Below are 26,464 nucleotides of genomic sequence, written 5' to 3' on the forward strand. Positions count from 1 at the left end.
TTTATTTTTACCAGGTAGTCTTAAGAATGTTCACCACATTTTCTTTGTATAAAATTTCTCTAGGGAAGAGGCTTCTTGCTAATAAGAAAGATATCTTGAGTTGTTAGGGAATGCAAGCTATTAGTTATTCTATCTACAGAAGAAAAGGCTCCTCTTAGCTCTGAAGTGACCTCACAATCCAGATGATTCCAGATGACTGGATCACTTCCTCTCACGTATGCCAGGCTGATTATAGCATTAAAAATGAAGGTGGGTACTGTCTGTGGTATATTCAGCTTTGCTACAAAATATTTAAAAAGGTTGATTACTTCTAGGATTAATCAAACATTTAAAGCACCCTACCCAGTATAGCTTCCAACACACACAGAGTTCAGTAAATATGAATCCTCCTTTTGTCAACTTTCTATAATTCTATCTGCAATCCTCTTCTGGCTCTTATCACTTTATAATAATTCATTCCACAAATACATTTATGTTTATAAAAGAATATACTGAACTCTTTCTGTTCTAGCTGTTGTCTTAGGTCTTGAGGATACAGAGATGACCTAGTCATGGAGGTTACAGTCTTGTGTGGTACCTCCTTTTTTATACCATGGTCTGCAGAGAAAATGGTGATATTTTCATGGTGCCAGTCAGTAATATAGAGGGGATCTGAGATATCTTTATATTGGGCTTGGTGAAACAACTGCATTTTCTTTATACCATATACTCATAATTATTTCCTGTTAGTATCAAAAGGCAAAATAATTAACAAGTAAAAATGGCTAAAATTAACAAATTCAACCAAATTTTCCATGGAAACACCCAGTACCTAATAACACTACAAAAAAACCCAACCCCTCCCAAAACTGCCACTCTTTCTAGTTTCAAATGTGAAACTATAAGCCTACATAAGTCTAAATATTAATATGTGGGATATCCATGGGATATCATCAGTGACCACAGAAATTTGCAGACTTTAATTGGGATGATTTGCAGAAAGGTTAGGGAGAGAGACCCTAGAGAACATGCTGCAGTGATGAGTGCTGGGCATACAATCTTCTATGTCAAAACAATGATTACTAAAAATTATAACACAAAACCAGTGATTGCTGAACTAAGAAATTTGTAAGAGGCATTGTCATACACGTAATGGTCAAATATCACTTCAGCTTCTGTAAACTTAATGACTGAAAAGTGACTTTGGGTTTATAATGAGACAACATTTCCAGTAATTGCTATTTTATGATCCATAGGGAATCCATTCCTGGTACACCAGCTGGGATGTTCTGCTCTAGTGAAAGCAGCAGTCAAGTGAATGAGAATTCTAATATAGTATGTTGTTATGGAGAGATGACCAAGTAGCAATGAGGTGATGAGTGGGGAATACCTAACTGGAACCAGAGCTAGGTTGCAGGACTCTTAACCTGAGGCAGCTGTCTTTGAATAAAGTCTTAAAGGGTAAGTAGTAGAGTCATGACATTATCATGTGCGAGGTGCTATGCTAAGTACTTCACAGATATTGTCTCAGTTAATTTTATCAAGTTTTACATTTATTTTCTGATTCCCCAAATAAAATGTAAGCTCTGTAAGACCAAAGATTTGTCTATCTTGTTCTCAGTATTCCTAGCACATAAAGCATGCCAGAGCACAGGTGTTTAATAATTATTCATGAATTAATGAATTCACCAATGATTAAACATTAGTTTATAAATTACATAAATTTAGAAATTTATATTTAGACAAAAAGTAGGAAAAATTTCCCTTCATCAGTGCCTACTTAAAAGCATCTTTAAAAGTATAATTAAAGTGAATGTATGTATTTTAAAATCCTTGTATTTTAGTGAATTTATCCTATGGAAGTAACTGGATACATGAGATGAATGATCAAAAATTATTCCTGCTTCTTGAATACTATGGAAAAAAAAATTGGCAAATACCTGATGTCCAGAAATACAGCATTAGTAAAATAGTAATTAAGAGCCTGGGACCTGGAGTAAGAAGTCTTGGGTTCTGATGCTGATACTTTTTACACATTGCTTGGTAACCTGAAGCAAATTATTTCATTTTTCTTAGCATCAATCTTCATCTATAAAATGGGAATAATAGTACCTACCCTTTTGGGTTATGGTGAAAACTACACAGAGCACTTACCACAGTGCTTAGCACATACTAAATAATAAATGATAACTATCATTATGATTTTGACTATTATAAAGTAATATAAAAAAAGTGTTAATAAAGGAAGAGTGACGTCATCAAGGTGGTGACATAGGTAGTTCCTGATGCTGTCCCCCCTCATAAGAACTAACAATTATTCATGGACTAGATGCAACTGAGAGAATGATATAATATGAGGGTGAGGCTGAAGCATCCCCCTGCATCACAGAGACCAAGACAGACTACATCATAAGGGTAGGCAGAGTGGCTACATGCTGGCTGCATTGCCCCTCCCTCAGGCCCAGGCAGCACAATATGGAGAGGTCTCCCCTGAGACTACCATTTCTCCATGGGAAAAGACAGCCTGGGTTGGACATCCAACTCCCCCAGTGTTGTGGGTCACTTCTTGAGAGCCCCCGCATGTCTTTATCCCATGGGGACTAATCACTAGGAATCTGATTGTGATGGAGATGTGGGGAAGGGCTTGTAACAACTGGCAGTTAGATCTTGGCAGACTGAATTCATACTTGCAGTGCCCAAGTAGTAAGCCCAACCAGCAGCTTTGCTCACCTATAGATCCAAGTCGGTGGTATAGTCTGACTGTGGAATTTGGTGGGGTGCAGGTCTGCCTGACTCAGGTCCTCAAACAGAAAGATTTGCCAGCCCTCAAGCTGGGACTGCATCCACTCAGGCAGGGAAGCTAAGCCACACTTTGGCACACTGCTGAGTGAAGATCACAGTGCTGCTTGACCAGAAAGCCTGAGTAGAACACCTGAAAAGCTGGGTAGCCCAGCAATACTAGAATAGAGTCCAGCAGTCAGAGTTGATAGTCTGCAAAGCCAATGGCCTATCTGGCCAGGGAACCTGGGGCACTGGTTGGCTTGAGTCAAGACTACAGTCAAAAAGCTTTACTGGCATTAGAGCAGTTTCTTACATTGCTCCTGGGCCAGGAAACTCATTTGAAGTTTGCCCATTGCTGAATACAGCTTTCTGGCTGCTCAACCAAAGAACTTAACCAGAGCATATGGGAAGCTGCAGAGCATCCCCTGAGAGCCCTGCATACAGTGCCACTTGGGGAGAGCCACAGGCTATGCTTTCTGTCCATCAACAGAGCATGTGGCCCTGTCAGCCAGAGAATTCAGTACACAATCTTGCCTGATTTGTGTGCCCAGACAATGAACTACACAGGCACTGGGGCCTATCCTGTCATTCCACCAGGGCAGAGAAGCTAATTCATAGCCCCATCTATTGCTGAGTATATATCCAGTCCCCAAGAGTCTAATAAAAACCTTATGAGAGAATCTGGGCAACCATGAAGTCCTTCCTAAAGACTTATTAGGCAGGGAACCAAGCCAAAATTTCTATCCAACTATATTCAACTAGTGACACCTCCCCACTCTTGACCTCAGAGAGTGAGGTCTTGGGCAGTAGCTACCTGGGCAGTAGCCTTGGCCAAAAAACAAACCCTGACAGCAAGCCACCCCTGTCCAAGGACATCACCACCAGACACATCCAGAAACCCAAAGTGCACTGACTGTTGAACACTGTTTATGCCAAAGTGAATCTGTAAAGTCTGGAAGAGGAGACTACTTACTCAAATACAGACACCAACCAAAGGAAACAAGGATCTGAAAATCTGACACCACCAAAGAAAAGAAAGCTCCAATAAACTAACCCTAAAGAAATAGAGATCTGTGAACTCTATGATCAAAGAATTCAGAATAATCCTCTTTAAAAAGTTTACACAACTACAAGAACATACAGACAACTAAACAAAATTAGGAAAACAATGCATGAACAAAACAAGAAGTTCAACAAAGAAATAAAAACCATGAAAAAAATACCCCAAAACAGAAATACCAGAGCTGAAGAATACAATGACTGTATAGAAGAATTCAATAGGGACTTGACCATACAGAAGAAAGCCAGTGATCTAAAAGACAAGTCATTTAAAATTATATAGTCAAAAGAGCAAAAAGAATGAAAAAGCCTGAGACATATGGGACACAATCAAAACAAGTAGTATCTGCATTATGGTAATTCCACAACAAGAGAAAGAGAAAAGGACAGAGTATATTTAAAGCAATAATGGCTAAAACTGACTTTTTTGAACAAATAAAAGCTGAGCGAGTTCTTCACCACTAGACCTGCCTTACAAAAAGTGCTAACAGGAGCTCTTTAAGTATAAATAAAAGAAAATTAACATTGTAAAAACATAAGAAGTTAGTGTAAAACTCACTGGTAATGGTAAATATATAATCAAAGTTAGATTGTATAACATGATAACAGTGGTGCGTAATCCACATACAACTGTAGTTTAAAAGTTAAAAGACAAAAGGGATAAAAATAACCATAACTATAATAATCTGCTATAAATTACAGGATATAAAATACAGGTAAACTGTAACATAAATAACCTAAAATGTGAGGGAAAGGATAAAAGTGTAAAGTTTAGGAATTTAATTGAAGTTATCAATTTAAAATAAGGTATTATAATTTGAAGATATTTTATATAAGCCTCATGGTAACCATCAGGGAAAAACCTATAGTATTTACACAAAATAAGAGAAGTTAAAGCATACTGATACCAAAAGACATCAAAACACAAAAAAGATACCAGGATATGAAACAATGAAAAACGGACCTACAAAACAGCCAGAAAATAATCAACAAAATGGTGATAAGTCATTACCTATCAATAACTGCTTTAAATGTAAATGGATTAAATTATCCAATCAACAGACAGAATGGCTGAATGGATGAGTAAGATCTAATGATATATTACCTGAAAGAGACTCACCTTAGTCTTAAAGGCACACATAGACTGACAGTAAAAAGATGGAAAAAAGATTCCAAGCAAATTGTATTCAGAAGAAAGCAGGGGTAGCTATACTTATATCAAACAAAATAGATTTTAAAAGGGTAAAAAGAGACCAAAAAAAAGGTCATTACATAAATGATGAAGAGGTCAATATCAATCCGAGAAGATGACATAGTAATTGCGTTTGCACTCAACTTCAGAGAGCCAAGTAACAGAGCCAGAAGAAGAAATAAACAGCAATACAATAACAGTTGGGGACTTCATACCCAACTCTCAACAACACATTAATCATCCAGGCAGTGAATAATAGCAAATTTGAACAACACTATAGACCAAATGGATATAATAGACACATACACAACACTGAATCTGGCAACAGCAGAATAAACATTCTTCTCAAGTGCACATGGAATATTTTCAAGGATAGACTGTATGATAGGCCACAAAATAAATCTAACAAATGCAAGAAGACTGAAATCATACCAACTATATTCTCTGACCACAATGGCGTGAAAATCAGTAGTGATAAGGAAAACTGGAAAACTCACGAATACATGGAAATTAAACATGATTCTCCTTAACAACCAATGGGTCAAAGAAGAAATTAAAGGGGAAATAATGTGTCTTGAGACAAGCAAAAATGGAAACACACAAGAAACCAAAATTAATGGGATGTAGCAAAAGCAACTCAAAGATGGAAATTCACAGCAATTCACACACTAAAAAACAAGAAGGCCTCAAATAAACAATTTAAGTTTACACTTAAGGAACCAGAAAAAGAATGATAAGCTGAGCCCACAGGTAGAAGAGAGAAGGATCAGAGCAGAAATGAACAAAACCAAGAACAGGAAAATAATAGAAAAGATGAACAAAACTAAGAATTCGTTCTTTGAAAGGACAGACATTGACATTGACATTTGTCCATTGACAAATCTTTGGCTAGATTAACCAAGGAAAAATGAGGACTCAAATCAATGAAATTATAAATGATAAAGGAGACATTACAACAGATACCACGGAAATACAAAAGATCACAAAAGGCTACTATGAACTATATGCCAACAAACTGGACAACCTAGAAGAAATGGAAAAATTCTTAGACACATACAACATAACAAGACTGAATCAGGAAAAAAACCCCCAAATCTGAACAGTCAATTACTACTAAGGGGACTGAATCCATAATAAAAAATCTCCCAAAAAAGAACAGTCCAGGACCAGATGGCTTCATAAGTGAATTTTACCAAACATTTAAAGAATTAATGCTAATCCTCTTCAAACTTTTCCAAAACACAGAAGAGAGGGAACACTTCCAAATTCATTTTACAAACCAGCCAAAGACACTATCAGACAACTACAGACCACTATTTCTGATGAACATAAATGAAAAACTTCTAAATACAATACTAACAATTTGAATTCAACAGTGCACTAAAAATATTCACCATGATCAAGTGAAATTTATCTCTGGGACGCAAGATGGTTCAACATACAAAAATCAAGGTAATACATTACAAGGTAATAATAGAATGAAGAAACAAATAATACTACCATCTCAATAGATGCAGAAAAAAACATTTGATAAAATTTAACATCTGTTCATGATAAAAGCTATTAAATTAGGTATAGAAGGAATTTACCTCAATACAATAATACAGTATATGATAAATCCACAGCTAATATCATATTCAATGGCTAAAGCTTGAAAGCTTTTTTTCTAAGTTCACAAACAATACAAGGGTGCTCACTCTCACTACTCCTATTCATTATAGTACAAAAGGCCCTAGCCAGAGCAATCAGGCAAGAAAAATAAAGGGCATCAGGATAGGAAAGAATTAAAATAGTCTCTATTTGCAGGTGACATGATTTTATATATAAAAAATTCTAAAGACTCCACCAAAAAACTGTTAGATCTAATCAGTGAATTCAGTAAAGTTGCAGGATACAAAATTAACAAAGATCAGTACTGTTTCTGTACATTAATAATGAACTACCTAAAAAAGAAAATGCTACCATTCAAAAAGCATCAAAAAACAGGATAATACTTAGTGAATTTAAACAAGAAGGTGAAAGATTTCTACACTTAAATCTACAAGACATTGATAATGGAAGTAGATACAAATAAATGGAAAGGTAGATAGAAGTAGAAAGGCAGAGATGCATTACAAACAAGCAGTAACCAAATAAAACAGAATTTGCTAGTGTTAAAAGATGTATATTGTAGTTTCTCTGTGGTCACAAAGAGACAGGGGTTTACTCTCCTTTCTTAAACAACCAGAACAACCGAGGACATAAGAAACTGTTTTCAAACATCAGCTTAACAGCACTGCAGGATGGTGATTCATGTGAGAAGGGAAACACAATAGATGAACTCAATGACTGCCTACTTTGCTGCCCAGAGGGTTTCGAAGCCAGTGGAAATGGCAGCCTGAACAATCTGGGAGCTAATGTAGGGCTGGGAAAATGAGCTGTTCCCATCAGCCTAAGAGAAAATCCCTTTGAAGACCCTCAGGAGGTTATCAGTAGTGGGAATAAATAAGCCCTGTTAACATAACTATTATAGATATACTGTTTATTGAAAGGCAGATTGTCATTTCATTCAAAAGATGGAGTGTTTTAGTTTTCTAGTAAATAGGCTTGAAAATCATGTATTGCAGCTTTTTTATTTCCAAACTATTTTAGCTATTCTTAAACTAAGAACACACTGTAACTTAACTAAAAGTGATCTTAATCTTTATCTTGCAAACATTAGAACATACTTCCTTTTATTGCTTTTCCCCAAAATTTTACCTTAGGTCTGTGAAGTTCTGTTAACTTATTGCTTATACAACAAAGTTTATGTACATCTTAAACACTGAAAAGAATGCACATGTTGAACCACAGACTTTCAATTACTGAAACAAGATTTTTTAAATTGACAGTTATGTAACTGTGGAGTATTTTTATATTAATCTTTTCATAATGCAATTATGTTTTTCCTGTATGGTTTAATAAATTCTTTAAAAAAATTTTTTTTTCAACGTTTTTTATTTATTTTTGGGACAGAGAGACAGAGCATGAACGGGGGAGGGGCAGAGAGAGAGGGAGACACAGAATCGGAAACAGGCCCCAGGCTCCGAGCCATCAGCCCAGAGCCTGACGCGGGGCTCGAACTCACGGACCGCGAGATCGTGACCTGGCTGAAGTCGGACGCTTAACCGACTGCGCCACCCAGGCGCCCCGGTTTAATAAATTCTTGAATAATAAAATGTGGTGGATACACTTCAAAGAATGGAATGCACAGTTGTCTGGTGTTTTACACTTTCTAGAATCAAAGGGATCTTAGAGTAATAAAAACGGTGAGTTTCCAGAAAGATCTATCTCCTATAATATTGTTACTGGGGATCCAGCATCACTGTAATGACTACTTTAGTTATTTCTTAACAGTATCAAGTACTTAATACAAAAATGACCTTAACCATCCAATTTTTCCTCCTAAAACAATCAAAAGAACCAAATGCCCCTCTCCCTATTTCCCCACTGCCCAGAAAAATCTCAAAATCAAATACAAATATATAAGAAACTTATTTACCCATTGAAGAGTTTCACCTGGGCAAAGCAGACTTACCATAAACAAGTTATTACTTTTTTGATGTGATAACTTTCAGGTTATTTCCATTTATACATTTAAGTTAACAAAAATTAATACAAAAATAAGAATATGATTGAAATGGCTAAGAAACAGCTTTTTAGTACAATATTTTTGTTACTTCTTACCTCTTTCTGTAAGATTTCTTCTCGAACTTGAGAAACTACCAGAGACTCCTGTTTACCCTGCAGTTCGTTAACTTGATTTTGGAAATGTTTTAGAAGTACCTATGAAATTATGTTAGAAGTACTGAGTTAATAGAACTCTTCTCAAGCATTATTTGAAAAATATCAGAAAACCAACTAATGACGTGTTTTTGTAGCAAAAAAAAAAAAATCCTAATATTTTTAAATTACCAAATTCTAACAAAAATAAAATGTCACAGGAATCAAGTTCATTGAATAAATTAAGCTGATTGAATACATTCATTATTTTCTTTCAATATTTAATGGAAAGTATCACATGTATGACAAATAATGGCTGTGTAACTACTTGGCTTCTTTATCTCTAATACTTTTCTTCTGAAGGCCTGAAAAATACCTTTTAAAATAAACCTCTGTAAAGTCTAAGCATTTTGAAGATAGCCAATACTGTCTTTATCACTTTGTGATTAAGTAGAATAATAGCACAAGCCTATTAATAAGCATGAAATAAATATCATGCTTATATTTTTTTGGCAACCTGAAATAGATACTTTCATCAAGGATCTTAAAACTTAGGAAAATATGCATCTATTACCTCTAATACTTTTACTGTTTTTACCATCAGGCTATGCTGACTTCCATTTAACTTATAATTTACAATATTACATTTAGAACTCTGGGAAAGTAACACTTAGGGCAGGCACTATGGCATAATGACACTACTTTTCCCACCTCTCCCAACTACATAATATATAATAACTTGATATAATGTTTATACTGCCCACTGACACCCTACTCCTATGGGGAAAAAAGCCAGAGAAGTTATCTGCAACTGCTGTACAAAGATTGGGTGGCTCAGTCGGCTATAAGCGTCCGACTTGGGCTCAGGTCATGATGTCGCTGTTCATGGGTTCTGTGCTGACAGCTCAGAGCCTGGAGCCTGCGTCGGATTCTGTGTCTCTCCCTCTTTCTGCCCCTCCCCCACTCATGCTCGCTCCCTCTCTCTCTCTCTCAAAAATAAATAAATGTTAAAAAAAAAAATAAAAAGCACTTTCTCATTGAAATATTAAAAGAGTCAAAATTCTTTGTTTGAATTTAAATTACAGACCTCATTTCACACTAAAATACCCCAAATGCTTCAACATGCATCTTCTTACAAGGACATCTCACAAAACCACAACAGCATTTTCTTTAATGTTTATTTATTTTGAGAGAGAAAGTGTGTGTGTGTGTGTGTGTGTGTGTGTGCGCGCGCACGCACATCCATGAGTAGGAGAGGCAGAGAGAAAAGGAGAGAATGAATCCCACACTCAGTGCAGAACTCAATTTGGGGCTCGACCCCATGAGATCATGACCTGAGCCCAAATCAAGAGTTGGATGCTTAACTGGCTAAGCCACCCAACAACATTTTTATGCCTAAAAAATTTACAATAATCTCATATCTAATACCCAGTCCATACTTAAACTTCTTAGTTGAGCAATTTGTTTTTAATCAAGATACTATTAAATGATTATTAAAGGGAGAAATAATGGTAAGATAACTGTTTCTTGAAGTATTTCTCCCTCAGCTTGTTTTTAAAAATTAAAACCTAGAGAAAAGAACACAGTGGACCTATATTCTTTAATTTGATTTACCAACTGCTAACATTTTTGCCATATTTGCCTTATTTTTCTTTCTTTTCCTGGGATACACCATTTGAAAGTAAGTTGCAGATACAAATTCTATTTTAATGCTGTTTTTTTCAACTTGCTACCATCACAGTAGATAATCATAGATATTCCTTGAAGATATACACACTAACCAAAAAGGAAGATACACTTTTTTAAAGAAATGTGGATAAGCTTTCAGCATATTCTGTCATAATTCTAAGAAGACTGTTTCATAATGGCTACAAGCTGTGTGCATATCTCTGTTCATTATTTTATCCCTAGTGCTTCATTGTCTATAGACCCCGAATCATTATTTGTTTAATGAATGAAAGATAAATGGGCAAGAGAATGACTAGGATAATTACTTGTCAGCTGGGACTTGGGTAGAGGGAAATGATTGAACATTCAAGTTCAAGTACTCAGTTCTCAACCACAAAATGTGATTGACCATACTTCTACCATTTGTTACAAATGACTTAGGAGAAGAACTATTTGAGAAATACAGGGACAAAACTGTGAAACCACTTATTTCGAGAGAATAGTTTTAAAGTAGAATAGTTAAATGGTAACGGCATCCTCTCCTACTAAAAAAAATCAAGTCAATATTTTCTCATTTCTACTAAAAAGTGAAGTTAAATGTTCTGTTAACAGTCCTGAAAAAAATAATTTTAAAGCCAAGGAAAGATTGATAAAGTTGTCTACCTCTTGAGTTGCTATTTTACGATTTAGTTCAGCTACTTTGGAAGAAGAATTTTCTACTGCATTTTGGCAAAGGAGTTTCTCTACTTCCCTCTGATGAGATGCTTTGAGAGATGCAATGTGTGCTGCAGTATCTTCCTTGACCCTGTAGAGCAAATCAAACAAAATCACACATAAAAACAGCTCTTCAATTCAGAGTTAGCATAAAAATAGTGCAGGAAGTTTGGAAATTAAAGAGGCATAGGGAAAGAACACCATGACTTACTGCACTTTGTCAGGTGCTTTATACATTATTGCTTGTGAGTTCTTACAACCACACCATGAGCTCACTATTATTTACTGAATTTTATAAGGGCAGAGTTGAGTTTTGGAAAGAGTGATGTCTCTGGAGTTCAGATTAGGAAGTTGCAGAGCTGGGGTTCAAGCCCAGCACAGTGTTAGACCTCAAAATCTGGGCCTTCCACTGGCTCCCTAGCCTGGGGCTGTACTTTCTGAGAGAATGGAAGGTTCTAAATGTTCTGTCTGGATTTAAAGCAAGGGCCTAATATTTTATCTTCTTTTGTTTACTTTTTTATTAAAAAAAAATTTTTTTTACATTTATTTATTTTTGAGAGACAGAGAGCACAAGTGGGGGAGGGGCAGAGAGAGGAGGAGACAGAATCTGAAGCAGGCTCCAGGCTCTGAGCTGTCAGCACAGAGCCTGATGCGGGACTTGAATTCACGGACTGTGAGATCATGACCTGAGCCAAAGTCAGAAGCTCAACCGACAGAGCCACCCAGGCGCCCCTATTATTATTTTTAAATGTTTGTTTATTTATTTTTAATGTTTATTTATTTTTGAGACAATGTGAGAGACAGAGTGCAAGCAGCGGAGGGGCAGACAGAGGGAGGCACAGAATCTGAAGTGGGCTCCAGGCTCTGAGCTGTCAGCCCAGAGCCGGACGCGGGGCTCGAACTCACGAACCGTGAGATCACGACCTGAGCTGAAATTGGACACTTAACTGACTGAGCTACCCAGGCGCCCCAATGTTTATTTATTTTTGAGAGAGAGAGAGAGAGAGAGAGAGAGAGAGAGAGAATCTGAAGCAGGCTCCAGGCTCTGAGCTATCAGCACAGAGCCTGATGTGAGGCTTGAACTCACAAACTGTGCGAGCATGACCTGACCTGAAGTCAGCCACTTAACTGACTGAGCCACCCAGGCACCACAAACATTTTATCTTTAAGATAAACTCAGATTTTTTGCCCAGATTCTTAATCTGGGTAGTCACAGTTCCTTTTAGAATTTCCAATTTCTTTTTCTCTAGGCAATGTTCACCAGTGTGTGCTCCGCACATATGACTCCAGGGCTAGCTGCCATGTCAGGTAAACAAAATAATGTTTACAGTAATTCTTTAGGACCCAGTGTAATTTGCACCTGATTAGTCTGGATTATTAAATGTGACAGACTACTGATTTGTGTGACAAAATTTATGCATTAAAAGGCAGTTTAATTAACAAATGGTATATTTAATAAATGGTAAAGTTCTGATAAAGACAATACATTTCTTATAGATAAACATTTTCTTTCTTATTGGAAAAGTTATTAAAAAATGATAGGATTTAAAAAAAATTTTTTTAATTTTACATTTATTGATTTTTGAGAGACAGAGTGAGACAGAGCGTGAGTGGGGGAGGGGGAGAGAGATAGAACAAGGCACAGAATCTGAAGCAGGCTCCAGGCTCTGAGCAAGTGTTCAGCACAGAGCCCAATGTGGGGCTCGAACCCACAAACTGTGAGATCATGACCTGAGCTGAAGTCAAATGCTCAACTGACTGAGCTACCCACGCACCCCAAAAAATGATAGGATTTTATTCAAAGCAGATATTTAGTGACTCACTGTTGCTATAAACAAATTTATCAGTTGCTCATTTGACTATATAAACATTTATTCATGGAAACAGTATGGAAAAGCATAAAAATCTAAAGCACTTATGACACAACTGAAGTAAAAAAAAAACCAAACCAACAAACAAAATACCCCACTGGCCTAAATCTGGGATTAGGAAAGGTTATATTCTTTACTTATCAGGCCCAGAGCTGCCTGAAAAACAGATTAAGCAATACTAAAAAATTATAAATTATATATAGGAAAATTTATAGGATAAATTTCAATTTTTTTCTAGGAAAGAATGCAATTCTTTCCTAATAGCTTTATTTTTATTATCACATTGAGAACTAAAAACACAAGGTTTCAATATGGAAGCATTCAGACACAGCTGCCCATCATTCAATAAGCATTTGTCCGGTGCTTGCTATGCTCACTCTGCTCCTTTACCACATTGCAAAGAAGTATAATCTAACTCAGTTCTCAAGGAGTTACCAGGCATTGTCTGATTAGTGCTTTCTTGATATTCAATACTGGCACACGGTATATAAGTTATGGAGGAGTTGGAAGTGAGAGCAGGAAATTTCCTGAGAGGCTCTAGGAGATATTTTGTGGAAGAGGTAGCACTTGAAACATGAACGAGCAAAATGTAGTAAAGACCTTCAGCAACTAAGGCCCACACAGAAGTCTTGTAATGGTGATGGCACTTGAGAAGCCACATGGAGTAAGTTAGTCGTGATACTTCAGGAAGCTGGGATTCAGTGGAGGGCAGAGTAACTCAAATACAGGGATATTTAAGAATATTAATGGTTTTTAAGCAAAATGATTAGGGGAGACAGAAACAAAAATCAGGGAGATTAGGGTGGGATGCTGTAGTAAAGCAAGTAAGGCTGCACTACAGTAAGGTAGAAAGTGAAAGGAGACCTATTTATAAGGAAGCACCCCCATAAACTGTGAGCCCCAGAAATAAAGGAGGTAAAAGCTGGACTTGACAACTGAAAAAATATGGTGCTAGATGGAGATGGGGAAGCTGTGAGGGGAGCTAGTTTATAGGTAAAAAAAGGAATAAAATTTGAGATACTACTGAGTCCAAGAGGAATAATCCAAAAAACCCCAGTAGATTTAACATCTGAGCTCAGGGAAGAAAACAGCCTTGGAAAGTAAATCGGGTTTGTGGTTCATAGAAGCCATAAGAATACATGAATTTAGCAATGGATAAAGAACAGAGAACAAACAGAAAGTTGAAAATAAACCCTGGTAGAAGTCTGGTTTTTGTGGAAGGAGAAAGAAGAGTCAGGAGTCGGTTAAAGGTACAGGAGAGGCGCACTAGTCACACTCCCTAGTGTGAGTCATGGAGGTTATGGGAGGAAGCCATTTCAAGAAAGAACAATGTCAAGGAGAATGAAAATGGAGAAAACACCACTGGACCAGGAAAGAGCACTACTGAGAGATCACATTTAAAAGAGTGCTGAGGATAAGAGTCCCGGTTAAGAGGAAGTGAGTTACAAATAAGACGCTACTTGTGGAAAAGTGTTCCTGACAGAAAGATGAGTAGAGACTTGGTTTGATGATGAACAAAAAGATCTGAGCATGTTAGAAGGCTCAGAGGAAAGACAGTAGACAGTACCTGGTGATTCTGAAAAGGAATGAGCACAAAAGTTCTTTAAGGCATGAATGGATGTGATCACTAGATTAACTTTAAGAGTTATTTTGGAAAAGAGGATCTTTCCTCTTAGAATGTCAGCTAGTTTTATAATAGCAGTTTTCTGCAGTCTGCCCATGGCAGTCATAAATGATGACATTCATTTATAAGAAGGCCCAGTGGGTCAGCTTATTAACACCATCTGGAAAACTGCAGAAAGACAAGATCGGTCAGCCCAAGCACATGGTTTGGGCTGACAGAGATTCAGGTTTATCAGGATTTGGCCTTCAACAGGTAGAGGATCCTACTCTGAAAGAGATCTATGCTTAGCAATGCAGTACAACTTCATAAAATTTGGTGATGAATTCAGTTGAGGGTAAAATTGATAATCTAGAGGAAATCTATCTTATAATTTTGGCATTTTTATCTTTTTATATCCCCATATATTTACAAATTCACATTTTACCTTTTCATGGAATTTTCAAATTGGGTCACTGCTGCTTCAGATTTCATCTTCAGCTCATTCCTCTCCACAATTAATCTCTCCAGTTCATTTTTCAATTTGCAGTTTTCTTGTAAAACCTCTGAAACATGGGAATCAGTAAAAGTGTGTGGTTGGTAACGCTTGCCATCCAGGGTTCCAGGGAATGCGTTAGCACTTCCTTTACCTGAATGCAAACCATTTTTCTTCCCCCTTTTTGCAGTCACTTCCTCTCTACCCTTAGAGTTCTGATTAGACAGCATCATCCTTCTCTCCTTCTGGAGCCTCTCCACAGTTTTTGAAAGGTCTTGTATTTCTCTCCCCTTCGCAGCCAGCTCCTCGTTGAGTCGCACCAGTTTAGCTTTAGCATGAGCCTGCTCTACCTGGAATTCTATAGACTGGAAATCGTTACCATCTTTATCGTTTTTCTTGAGTTCCAATTCAACATTCTGATGTTTAAGAATGTCTATTTCAGCTTCAAGGTTTCTTACAGTGATTTGATGGGCTTCCTTGATGTCGTCGAGCTCCTTCTCTAGTGCTTCAACCCTGGAGGAGCTGTCAGGCTGGTTCTGGGGTGCTTCCTTCAATTTGCAGGCAAGTAGCTGCTCCTGCTCCTCTAGTCTCTGTTCATACTGGATCTGCAGAAAGGAATCCATGTAACGTCAAACCACTGCTAAGCATGTCACTTGTTCCCAAAGCCCAGCATTCTACTAGGTCCTACCTATTCCTTCACTCAGGCATTCATTACATGTTCTGATGCTTCTAGCTCTGTTCCCTGAGTCAGTCCAATGGGCTGAAGTCCTAATCTTTAAAGAGCATAACGTTATATGTTCTCAATATGTTGTATAATTTCATAATTAGCGTGTTGCTTTATAAACATTATATAACACATTCCTCTACACCCCAAAATTTATTTTAAGTATCACAATCAAACCTATTATTGTGTACCTTTCACTATGCAAACTGACAAACTATACTCTGAGGATAAACAGGGAAAGATATTGGGGGCGCTGAAATCTTTAAGAGATAGCCCGTTTTCAACTTGCTAGTATCAATTTAGGAATCTCATAGGGAGTAAGTCAGCTTGGATTTGTCACACTGCAGCTTTATTATTATAAACAAAATAGCCTAAGTAGGTTACTCTGCAGAGGGGGCACAACAGTGTTCATTCATTCAATGAATATTTATTGAGCTACCGCTGTGTGCCAGGCACTGTACCAGATTCTAGAGATAAAGAAGTCCAGCTCATGCCTTCAAACAGTTTATAGCCTGGTCAGGAGAGCGATGGAAAATTTCAGTGTCCTATGATAACTGTGATAATGGGCCTATGAATATGGTGCAAAGAGGACGAGGCTCCCCCTGTGTGCCTGAGAGAAGGGGGAAGAGTGAATAGAGGGAGCACATTTAGGTTTGGGCTTGAAAGAGGAATGTAAATTTGGGGATAAGTGGAAGCAGGGACATTACGGAAGTAGGAAGAACACCTGCAAAGGCAATCTAATGCTTGGTGTGTATTGGGAGCCAGAATGAAAGGAAGAAGTGATAAAGAGTGAGCAGAGACAGGAATGGGATGGGCTAAGGAAGCACAAAAAGAGAAAAATCAGGGTGAAGAGATTTAGATATATAAAAATCAGGTAGAGGGTTGGAATTCTAGCCTCTATGTGGTCACTGGAATGTTAATAGTAGCTGTAATTACTATAATCATTTATTGAATGTTTGCTATACTCCACATAAGGCAGTAGGGCTGTTTACATATATTTTGCCAATCCTCCCAATATCCTATGAATTAAGGACTAACTAATTAAAATATTTTAACATCTACTCTGTGTCTTGAATGATGGAACACAATGGTGAGTAAAAGCAGAACAGTTCCAGCCATCACAAATTCCAGAAGCTAGATGGGGAGAGAGATTACTCATGATCCAATCGAAACAGCTGTGAACATGGTAGACAAAATGGAGAAGTGCATGGAAAGTGCCTATAAGATAATTTGTCTACCAGGGAGTCCACAAAGGTTTCACTGGGGTAGCAATGCTTGGATCAAGAGCTAAAGGGCAGGAACATCTATCTCAACTGAAAGAAGTGGGCAGAGCATACCAGTCAGAGGTAAGTGTACAAACTTCTGTGGTTGCAGGAAACATGGCAAGTAGGAGAAACACATATGACTGGATGAGAAAGCAGAGTGTGAGAACACACTGGACAGCAAGAGGGGTGTGGCTATACATGGATTTATAAGCCATTTATTTAACCTAAGAGGAACAGGAAGTTATTGAGGGATATAAATAAAGGTAGGGGTGTGTGTATGTGTATAAGACACAGATATGAAAATATAATTTTGGCTTTAGCAGCAAGAGCTGATTAGAGGATGGAGTGATGTGGGTATGTGTAAACTAGTCAGGAGATTACAATAGTTATCCAGGTCATTGTTTCTTAATGATGGCAGCCGAGTAACACGGTGATGAAAAGGAACAGAGGAATTGAAAAAAATTCAGGAGAAAAAGTGGCATACTTGGCAATAAGTCAGTTGTAGATAACAACTCCTCTTACATATGAGGAGACAGAGGCTCAGAGGGTAAAGTAACTAGCGCAAAGTCCAGTCTGGGGACTGGAGGTTGGTCTGACCCTAGAAAGCCTGTGTGTTTTCCATCATGCCACAGTCTCCTATGGATAGGAGGCAGTCTGCTAAAGGTGGTGTGGGGGTCACATGAACCTGATCGAAGGAGGTCTGTGGTGAGTGTTTAGGGGAATGGAAGAAACTGATCAGTCACAGCAAGAGGATTGCCAAGTAGCACCGAGCAAATTCCCAGGATCAGACACCTAGACACCCGTGACAGCTCTCCTCTCTCAACTATGCCACCTCCTCACAAACACAGATCTGTGTGAGAGGAGGAGCAGAGGAAGAGATGGGTGAGCTGGAGCAGAAGGTAAGGGAGGTAAGTATGGTTGAAAAGAGGGTAGTTAAAAGAGAAGTACGCCTTGGAATTTAGGACAGGAGAACAAAGAAAACCAGGTAGGGGGCTGAGAGATTTGAAAGAGTATGAAATAAAGTAAAGCCAACTTCCTTGACATGACCTTAAGTTACCTAGCAGGCCAATGTACTTCCAGGTTTTCAACCTTTTACTGTTTCTGGAATCTAATATTCTATCATCTGTTGCTTCTCTCAAGATAGAAATCTGTGGCCTGTGGATTTGAGGCCTCTGTCACTCACCAGCAATAGCACCTCAGGCAAGAAGTTAAATTGTGAACATCCGTTCCCTCATCTGTGAAGCAGAGTAGCAATATCTGTTTCTCACTGGTGATTGGAAGGATGATGCAGGATGAACTAAAATGTTCATGAAAGCATCTAGCAAGAATTACTGCAGAAACTGTGTGCTAAACAAATTTTTTAAAGTAAATTAAATATCACATCTTCTTTCATACTTGGTCATCCTACTACTTGTATTTTCTGATTCATTCCTCACAAAGGATTAAAAAACTCAGAAAGTAAGACATTTTCAACCAACATTGCCCTGCTCCCTGCTCTACTCCAAAGATATTCTTCTGTCTCATTTCCTCCCCCTTGTCTAGGGAAATTTCAAGAAAGTATTTTTTTTTTTTTTTTTAATGTTTATTTGAGAGAGAGAGCACATGCACAAACAGGGATAGGAGAGGCGGGGGGGAGGGGGGGAGGGAGAGAGAGAGGGAGAGAATCCCAAGCAGGCTCCACACCACAGTGCAAGATCCCAACATGGGGCTTGATCTCATGAACCTTGAGATCATGACTTGAGCCAAAATCAAGAGAGGGCTGCTTAACCTACTGAACCACCCAGGCATCCCTCAAAAAAGTATTTTCACCCATGGTAACTAAAACAACATTTTATGCTGAATATACACCAGACATGTTTTACTTTGCCTTTTCATAACTTAATTACCACTAATTCTAGCATCGCTGAGAGGAACACTGTGCTTGATTTTCTATGCTTGAAATAAAAAGAAAAGTAGATAAAGAAGAGCAAAAAAGATAGGATGGGTCTAGATTTCTTTTGCATCTACTGACATGCATGGTAAAGGTTTTACAGGGAAGGATGTTTAAAATTATTTGTTAAAATGAGACCTAAGAAGTGCCCAGCTCCCACAATACTGAAACCTTGAGATCTGAGCCCCATGTCCATGGCTAGATGGCACCCACCTTCATCTTCTGGAACTGTTGTTCCATGGTACGAAGGCTTTTCTTTGCTTCTTCATCTTTGCCCTCCAAATCAGCCTCTAGTTTTTTTATCCTTTTCTCCATAAAGTCCACTGTATTTCTATCCACTGTATCACCAGCTGCTGATGCAGCCAGTATTAAAGCAGGTAAAGAATTGGGATATCTTCTCTTTAGAATTCCTTCCATTTCCTTAACCTATTAAAATATTTTTGCATATATGTAAGATCACAAATATATTAAAATTAAGCAGTTTCATGTATAAATTTAGATTATGCTCTATCAGTCATGTCTAGATTTCAAAGAGACGTTTATATCATATCACAAGACTGAATCATATGCACAGAAACACAGATTAATTTCAAATTTTACATCCCTAGATTATCTGATTTTAAAACCCTGTAGTTTAATGTCTAATTTAGTACTGGTTACTGGTTAATTTACAGAAATCCTCTTACATTTATCCGAAACAGATCTTGGGACTTTCTACTGTACTAGTAATACCCAATATTTCTGAAGAGAAAGCTTTTTCCCTTCCCTTTTTCCCACAGACTCCCTTTGATGATTGTATTTATACTATCTATTGATTGAAAAATGACATCTGCATATGAATGTACAGAATTTGTACAATAAACACACAGCTTCCTAAGCACCTGCCCCTATGTGCAACAATCTCCACCCTACCCCAACCCTCCTACAAATGTCCCCCTCCAACTGAAGTTTTTTTTTTTAAGTTTTTAAGTGTTTATTTTTTTTTTTATTTTTTAAACTTTACATCCGAATTAGTTAGCATATAGTGCAACAATGATTTCAGGAGTAGATTCCTTAGTGCCCCTTACCCATTTAGCCCATCCCCCCGTCCCACAACCCCTCCAGTAACCCTCAGTTTGTTCTCCATATTTATGAGTCTCTTTTGTTTTGTCCCCCTCCCTGTTTTTATATTATTTTTGTTTCCCTTCCCTTATGTTCATCTGCTTTGTCTCTTAAAGTCCTCATATGAGTGAAGTCATACGATTTTTGTCTTTCCCTGACTAATTTCACTTAGCATAATACCCTCCAGTTCCATCCACATCGTTGCAAATGGCAAGATTTCATTCTTTTTGATTGCCAAGTAATACTTCATTGTATCTATATATACCACATCTTCTTTATCCATTCATCCATCGATGGACATTTGGGCTCTTTCCATACTTTGGTTATTGTTGATAGTGCTGCTATAAACATGGGGGTGCATGTGTCCCTTCGAAACAGCACACCTGTATCCCGTGGATAAATGCCTAGTAGTGTAATTGCTGGGTCGTAGGGTAGTTCTATTTTTAGTTTTTTGAGGAACCTCCATACTGTTTTCCAGAGTGGATGCACCAGCTTGCATTCCCACCAGCAGAGTAAAAGGGTTCTCCTTTCTCTGCATCCTCGCCAACATCTGTTGTTGCCTGAGTTGTTAATGTTGGCCATTCTGACAGGTGTGAGGTGTTATCTCATTGTGATTTTGATTTGTATTTCCCTGATGATGAGTGATGTTGAGCATTTTTTCATGTGTCAGTTGGCCATCTGGAAGTCTTCTTTGGAGAAGTGTCAATTCATGTCTTTTGCCCATTTCTTCACTGGATTATTTGTTTTTTGGGTGTTGAGTTTGGTAAGTTCTTTACAGATTGTGGATACTACCCCTTTATCTGCTATGTCATTTGCAAATATCTTCTCCCATTCTGTTGGTTGCCTTTTAGTTTTGCTGATTGTTAACTTCGCTGTGCAGAAGCTTTTTATTTTGATGAGGTCCGAATAGTTCATTTTTGCTTTTGTTTCCCTTGCCTCTGAAGATATGTTGAGTAAGGAGTTGCTGTGGCCAAGATCAAAGAGGTTTTTGTCTGCTTTCTCCTTGAGGATTTTGATGGCTTCCTGTCTTACATTGAGGTCTTTCATCCATTTTGAATTTATTTTTGTGTATGGTGTAAGAAAGTGGTCCAGGTTCATTCTTCTGCATGTCGCTGTCCAGTTTTCCCAGCACCACTTGCTGAAGAGACTGTCTTTATTCCATTGGATAGTCTCTCCTGCTTTGTCAAAGATTAGTTGGCCATACGTTTGTGGGTCTGTTTCTGGGTTCTCTATTCTGTTCCATTGATCTGAGTGTCTGTTCTTGTGCCAGTACCATACTGTCTTGATGATTACAGCTTTGTAGTATAGCTTGAAGTCTGGGATTATGATGCCTCCTGCTTTGGTTTTCTTTTTCAAGATCGCTTTGGCTATTCAGGGTCTTTTCTGGTTCCATACAAATTTTAGAATTGTTTGTTCTAGCTCTGTGAAGAATGCTGGTGTTACTTTGATAGGGATTGCACTGAATATGTAGATTGCTTTGGGTAGTATTGACATTTTAGCAATATTTGTTCTTCCTATCCAAGAGCCTGGAATCTTTTTCCAATTTTTGTGTCTTCTTCAATTTCTCTCATAAGCTTTCTATAGTTTTCAGTGTGTAGATTTTTCACCTCTTTGGTTAGATTTATTCCTAGGAATTTTACAGTTTTTTGTGCAACTGAAAATGGGATCGATTCCTTGATTTCTCTTTCTGTCGCTTCATTGTTGGTGTATAGGAATGCAACCAATTTCTGTGCATTGATTTTATATCCTGCAACTTTGCTGAATTCATGAATCAATTCTAGCAGTCTTTTGATGGAATCTTTTGGGTTTTCCATATAGAGTATCATGTCATCTGCAAAGAGTGAAAGTTTGACCTCCTCCTGGCCGATCTGGATGCCTTTTATTTCTTTGTGTTGTCTGATTGCAGAGGCTAAGACTTCCAATACTATGTTGAATAACAGTGGTGAGAGCGGACATCCCTGTCTTGCTCCTGACCTTAGGGGGAAAGCTCTCAATTTTTCCCCATTGAGGATGATATTAGCATTGGGTCATTCATATATGGCTTTTATGATCTCGAAGTATGCTCCTTTTATCCCTACTTTCTTGGGGGTTTTTATCAAGAAAGGATGCTGTATTTTGTCAAATGCTTTCTCTGCATCAACTGAGAGGATCATATGGTTCTTGTCCTTTCTTTTATTGATGTGATGAATCACATTAATTGTTTTGCAGATATTGAACCAGCCCTGCATCCCAGGTATAAATCCCACTTGGTCGTGATGAATAATTTTTTAAATGTATTTTTGGATCCGGTTGGCTAATATCTTGTTGAGGATTTTTGCATCCATGTTCATCAGGGAAACTGGTCTATAGTTCTCCTTTCTAGTGTGGTCTCTGTCTGGTTTTGGAATCAAGGTAATGCTGGCTTCATAAAAAGAGTTTGGAAGTTTTCCTTCCATTTCTATTTTTTGGAACAGTTTCAAGAGAATAGGTGTTAACTCTTCCTTACATGTTTGGTAGAATTCACCTGGAAAGCCCTCTGGCCATGGACTCTTGTTTTTTGGCAGATTTTTGATTACTAATTCAATTTCCTTCCTGGTTATGGGTCTGTTCAAATTTTCTATTTCTTCCTGTTTCAGTTTTGGTAGTGTATATGTTTCTAGGAATTTGTCCATTTCTTCCAGATTACCCATTTTGTTGGCATGTAATTGCTCATAATATTCTCTTATTATTGCTTTTATTTCTGTTGTGTTGGTATTGTTTATTTTTTGAGAGAGAGACGGAGAGATAGAGAGACAGAGCATGAGCAGGGGAGGGCAGAGAGAGAGAGAGACACACAGAATCTGAAGCAGGCTCCAGGCTCTGAGCTGTCAGCACAGAGCCCGACACGGGGCTCAAACTCACAAACTCTGAGATCATGGCCTGAGCCAAAGTCATACGTCTAACCGACTGAGGCACCAAGGCGCCCCAAGTTTAATCTATTTTTAAAATTACAGTTACTTCTTTTAATTAGAAAGCAAAGAGGGTTAGATGATATTAAATGAAGTCTTCACAAAACACTACTTTTCATTTAGTCTAATAAGCAATAACATATTTTATGGTCTTTTTGTGAGAAAGAACTGTACCAGGGTCTACAGAAATTAGAGCTTGATATTATATATGTACATATGTTTATATCTGTTTTTGTTAAATTACAGTTTAGATGTGTTTGAAAAACATATTAAAATAGTAAATTCTTTATTGAATAGTTTTCTACCTCTGAGCATACAATAAAATAAAATAAAACCTGAGAGGCAGTCTAGTGCACTGGTTAGAGCTTGTTTGGAGTTCAGATTGTGCCACCAGCTTTATGACCTGTGTCTACTCCTCAATCTACATTTCTTTTGCCTCACTGGTAAAATGGGAATGACAATACCAATTTCATGGCATTGGCACACTTAAGTGAGGATCAAATGACATTTATCTTGGTAAAGTGCTTAGCAGAACACCCAGTATACAGCGAGGGCTTGATAATGTTGGCTTTTATTATGATCTGGTCTCAAAAACTACACCCCCTAAGGCAAGATGCATTGCTGGTACTTAAAATCCTATATATAACTTGAATATTGTTCATGTTAGGCATTGAATATTGTTCATTTACAACATTTATAGTAAATATTTCCAGTCATGAAGACTGCTTGCACTTTCATATATGCACCATAAATTGAAATATATCCAGATACAAATATCGATAACTTCAATTGTGACATTTTCAAAGTTTTGCTTTCTCTGGTATTAAAGATCTAGTTATTTGAAGTAGATCTAAGCATACAAAGATACATACATACACATATACAAAATGTATATTGAAAAGAGAAGAGATAGATTTTTAAAAAATGAATGTTTTTAAGAGACTTTTAAATATAGAGAAAAAACTGAGGGTTGTTGGAGAGGTTATGGGTGGGTGGATGGGCTAAATGGGCAACAGTTAAGGAAGACAGTTGCGATGAGCACTTGGTGTTATATGTAGGTGATGAATCACTGGATTCTACTCCTGAAATCATTATTGCACTATATGCTAACTTGAATGTAAAAATAAAAGAAAAAAAAAAGAATGTTTTAGCATATTTATAATTAATGCATTCACTTAAAATTTTAAGAAATATTTCAACATAATTTTGATATCTTGAAGTGCTTATTACATTTTTGGGGAAAATTAGATTTTACTTTAATTTTCTTTAATTTTGCTTTTTAATATTTTTCTTCGGTCATTGATATGAGTAAATGCTGGTCACTGATACCAGTGTGGCTGTCATACACAAAAGTAACTGCTTTTTCAAAAATTCTCATTGGAAATTAAACTATGGAATATTCCATTAAATAAAAGTATGAATTAAAAATTGTACATAATCTGAAATTTTCATTATAACAGGCATCTAATTAATTGGCCCCATTTTTAATTATGAACTATTTAGAAAATGAGATCTTTTATTCTAGAATTAACCTATTTCAGAATATGGCTCCAAAATGATTCTGAATACACTGTGATATACCTTTGCTTTAAAATATATATTAAGGTTTAGGGGCGCCTGGGTGGCTCAGTCGGTTAAGCCTCTGACTTTGCCTCAGGTCATGATCTCACAGTTTGTGAGTTTGAGCCCCTTGTTAGGCTCTGTGCTGACGGCATAGAGCCTGCTTGGGATTCTCTCTTCCTCCCTTTCTGCCCCTCCCCACTCTCTCTTCTTCTCTCTCTCAAAAATAAATAAACATTAAAACAATAAATATATAGTAAGGTTTAAAATCATTAGGATGGAAATGTTCATGGGAACAGAGTAAGATCTGAAATGTACACACAGTAAACTATGTAAAATATTATTAATAAACAATATTTTAGAAAGATATAGTCTAAAATGGTAAGCCAATACATTTTTTAACAAAAGCATTTTTTAATTTTTATTTATTTATTCTTTTAATTTTTTAATGTTTATTTATTGTTGAGAGAGAGAGAGAGAGACAGAGCATGAGCAGGGGAGGGGCAGAGAGAGAGGGGGACACAGAATCCAAAGCAGGTTCCAGGCTCTGAGCTGTCAGCACAGAGCCCGACACGGGGCTCGAACTCACAGACCGCGAGATCATGACCTGAGCTGAAGTTGGTCGCTCAACTGACTGAGCCACCCAGGCGCCCCTATTTTTTTATTTTTGAGAGAGAGAGAGAGTGTGAGTGGGGGACGGGCAGAAAGAGAGGGAGACACAGGATCTGAAGCAGGCTCCAGGGTCTGAGCTGTCAGAACAGAGCCTGACATGGGGCTCGAACTCAAACCATGAGATCATGACCTGAGCCGAAGTTTGTACTTAACCAACTGAGCCACCCAGGCACCCCTTAATGAAAACATTAATAAAAGAGGAAGATAATTTGTATTCAGTGCTATATTTCTAGTCAATATGATTTACCATTTCAAGTCTTAATTTTGCTTTTAAGCATGCTTCATTTGTTTTCACTCTGTTACATTTAGTTCTGCATTCATTTATTAATTCCCAGATATGGCGCTGCACTGGAGATACAGAAGGCAAACAAGATAAGCCAGATCCCTGCTTTAACAGCACTTGTACTCCAATGGAGGAGAGAAACTAATAAAGTAAATCAACAAGTAAATAAAATAACTTTCTAAATTATTTCTCTTAAAGTCATCAAATAGGGAAGTAGTTGCTTTGGTCTTTTCTCTCTCACAATTCTGGATGGCTTCGTCTACATTAGCTAATCTAAATCAAAAGCACTGAAAAATAGGCAAGCAATCCTGTACTATAGTTATTTCAGAATACTTCTAACTCTTTAAAATACCTCTGTCCTATTCCTCTCCTGGCTACTAAGCCAAGTTACCGACCATACCTTTTACTATAAGAACAGGTCCTGTAAAAGGAACAAAAAGCTAATTTTTTAGTTTTCCTTCTCTCAGAAAACTGGGGTAATATTGAGCCCAGTGATGACCTCACAGTTTTGGGTTTGTGATGGAATAGTAACTGTATATTTAAGTGTCATGACTTGACTATAGAATTATGCTCCCTTATGCACAGGGATGGAAATCCTTCTTTCGTTTTAATAACTGAGTTATGAATAAAAATGCTAAATTACAGAGTTTTAAAAACAAAAGGAAAAAGTTAATATTCCACCCCACATATGACTACTTTAATGAAAAAAATCTTTATCCTAATAAGCATTACTACATAATTTTTGAAAAGGTCTCCCAGCTACACTGACCATAAAATGAATACTTCTAAGCTTGACGGTGAGCAAGAACTCAAAATGACGGAGCTTTTTGGAAGGCTAAATGTTCCATTTATTTCCAGGGTGTTTGCAACACTTCTCAAGCACTTCTAACATGTTCCCAAT

The 26,464-nt window shown here is 37.4% G+C and overlaps 1 protein-coding gene and 1 long non-coding RNA gene across 4 annotated transcripts in view; one reads left to right on the forward strand and one right to left on the reverse strand.

The window, feature by feature from the left end:
* CEP162 (centrosomal protein 162) overlaps positions 1-26,464 on the reverse strand; it is a 114,310-nt gene that overhangs the window by 18,855 nt on the left and 68,991 nt on the right. For 2 of the 3 annotated variants that reach the window (XM_060616089.3, XM_060616092.3), the window contains 4 exons: positions 19,234-19,446; positions 15,054-15,706; positions 11,084-11,225; positions 8,717-8,815 (listed from right to left, as the gene is read on the reverse strand). In XM_060616089.3, the coding sequence (XP_060472072.3) occupies positions 8,717-8,815; positions 11,084-11,225; positions 15,054-15,706; positions 19,234-19,446 (1,107 nt within the window). The remainder of the gene's footprint in view (positions 1-8,716; positions 8,816-11,083; positions 11,226-15,053; positions 15,707-19,233; positions 19,447-26,464) is intronic. The other variant, XM_060616090.3, reaches the window with a different exon arrangement.
* On the forward strand, positions 24-25,956 carry LOC132667342 (uncharacterized). Its single transcript, XR_009605092.3, has 3 exons — positions 24-249; positions 12,385-12,442; positions 25,616-25,956. It is a non-coding gene; the product is annotated as an uncharacterized LOC132667342 (long non-coding RNA).

Source organism: Panthera onca, chromosome B2 (genome assembly GCF_046562875.1).
Source record: "Panthera onca isolate mPanOnc1 chromosome B2, mPanOnc1 haplotype 2, whole genome shotgun sequence".
Taxonomy (NCBI): domain Eukaryota; kingdom Metazoa; phylum Chordata; class Mammalia; order Carnivora; family Felidae; genus Panthera; species Panthera onca.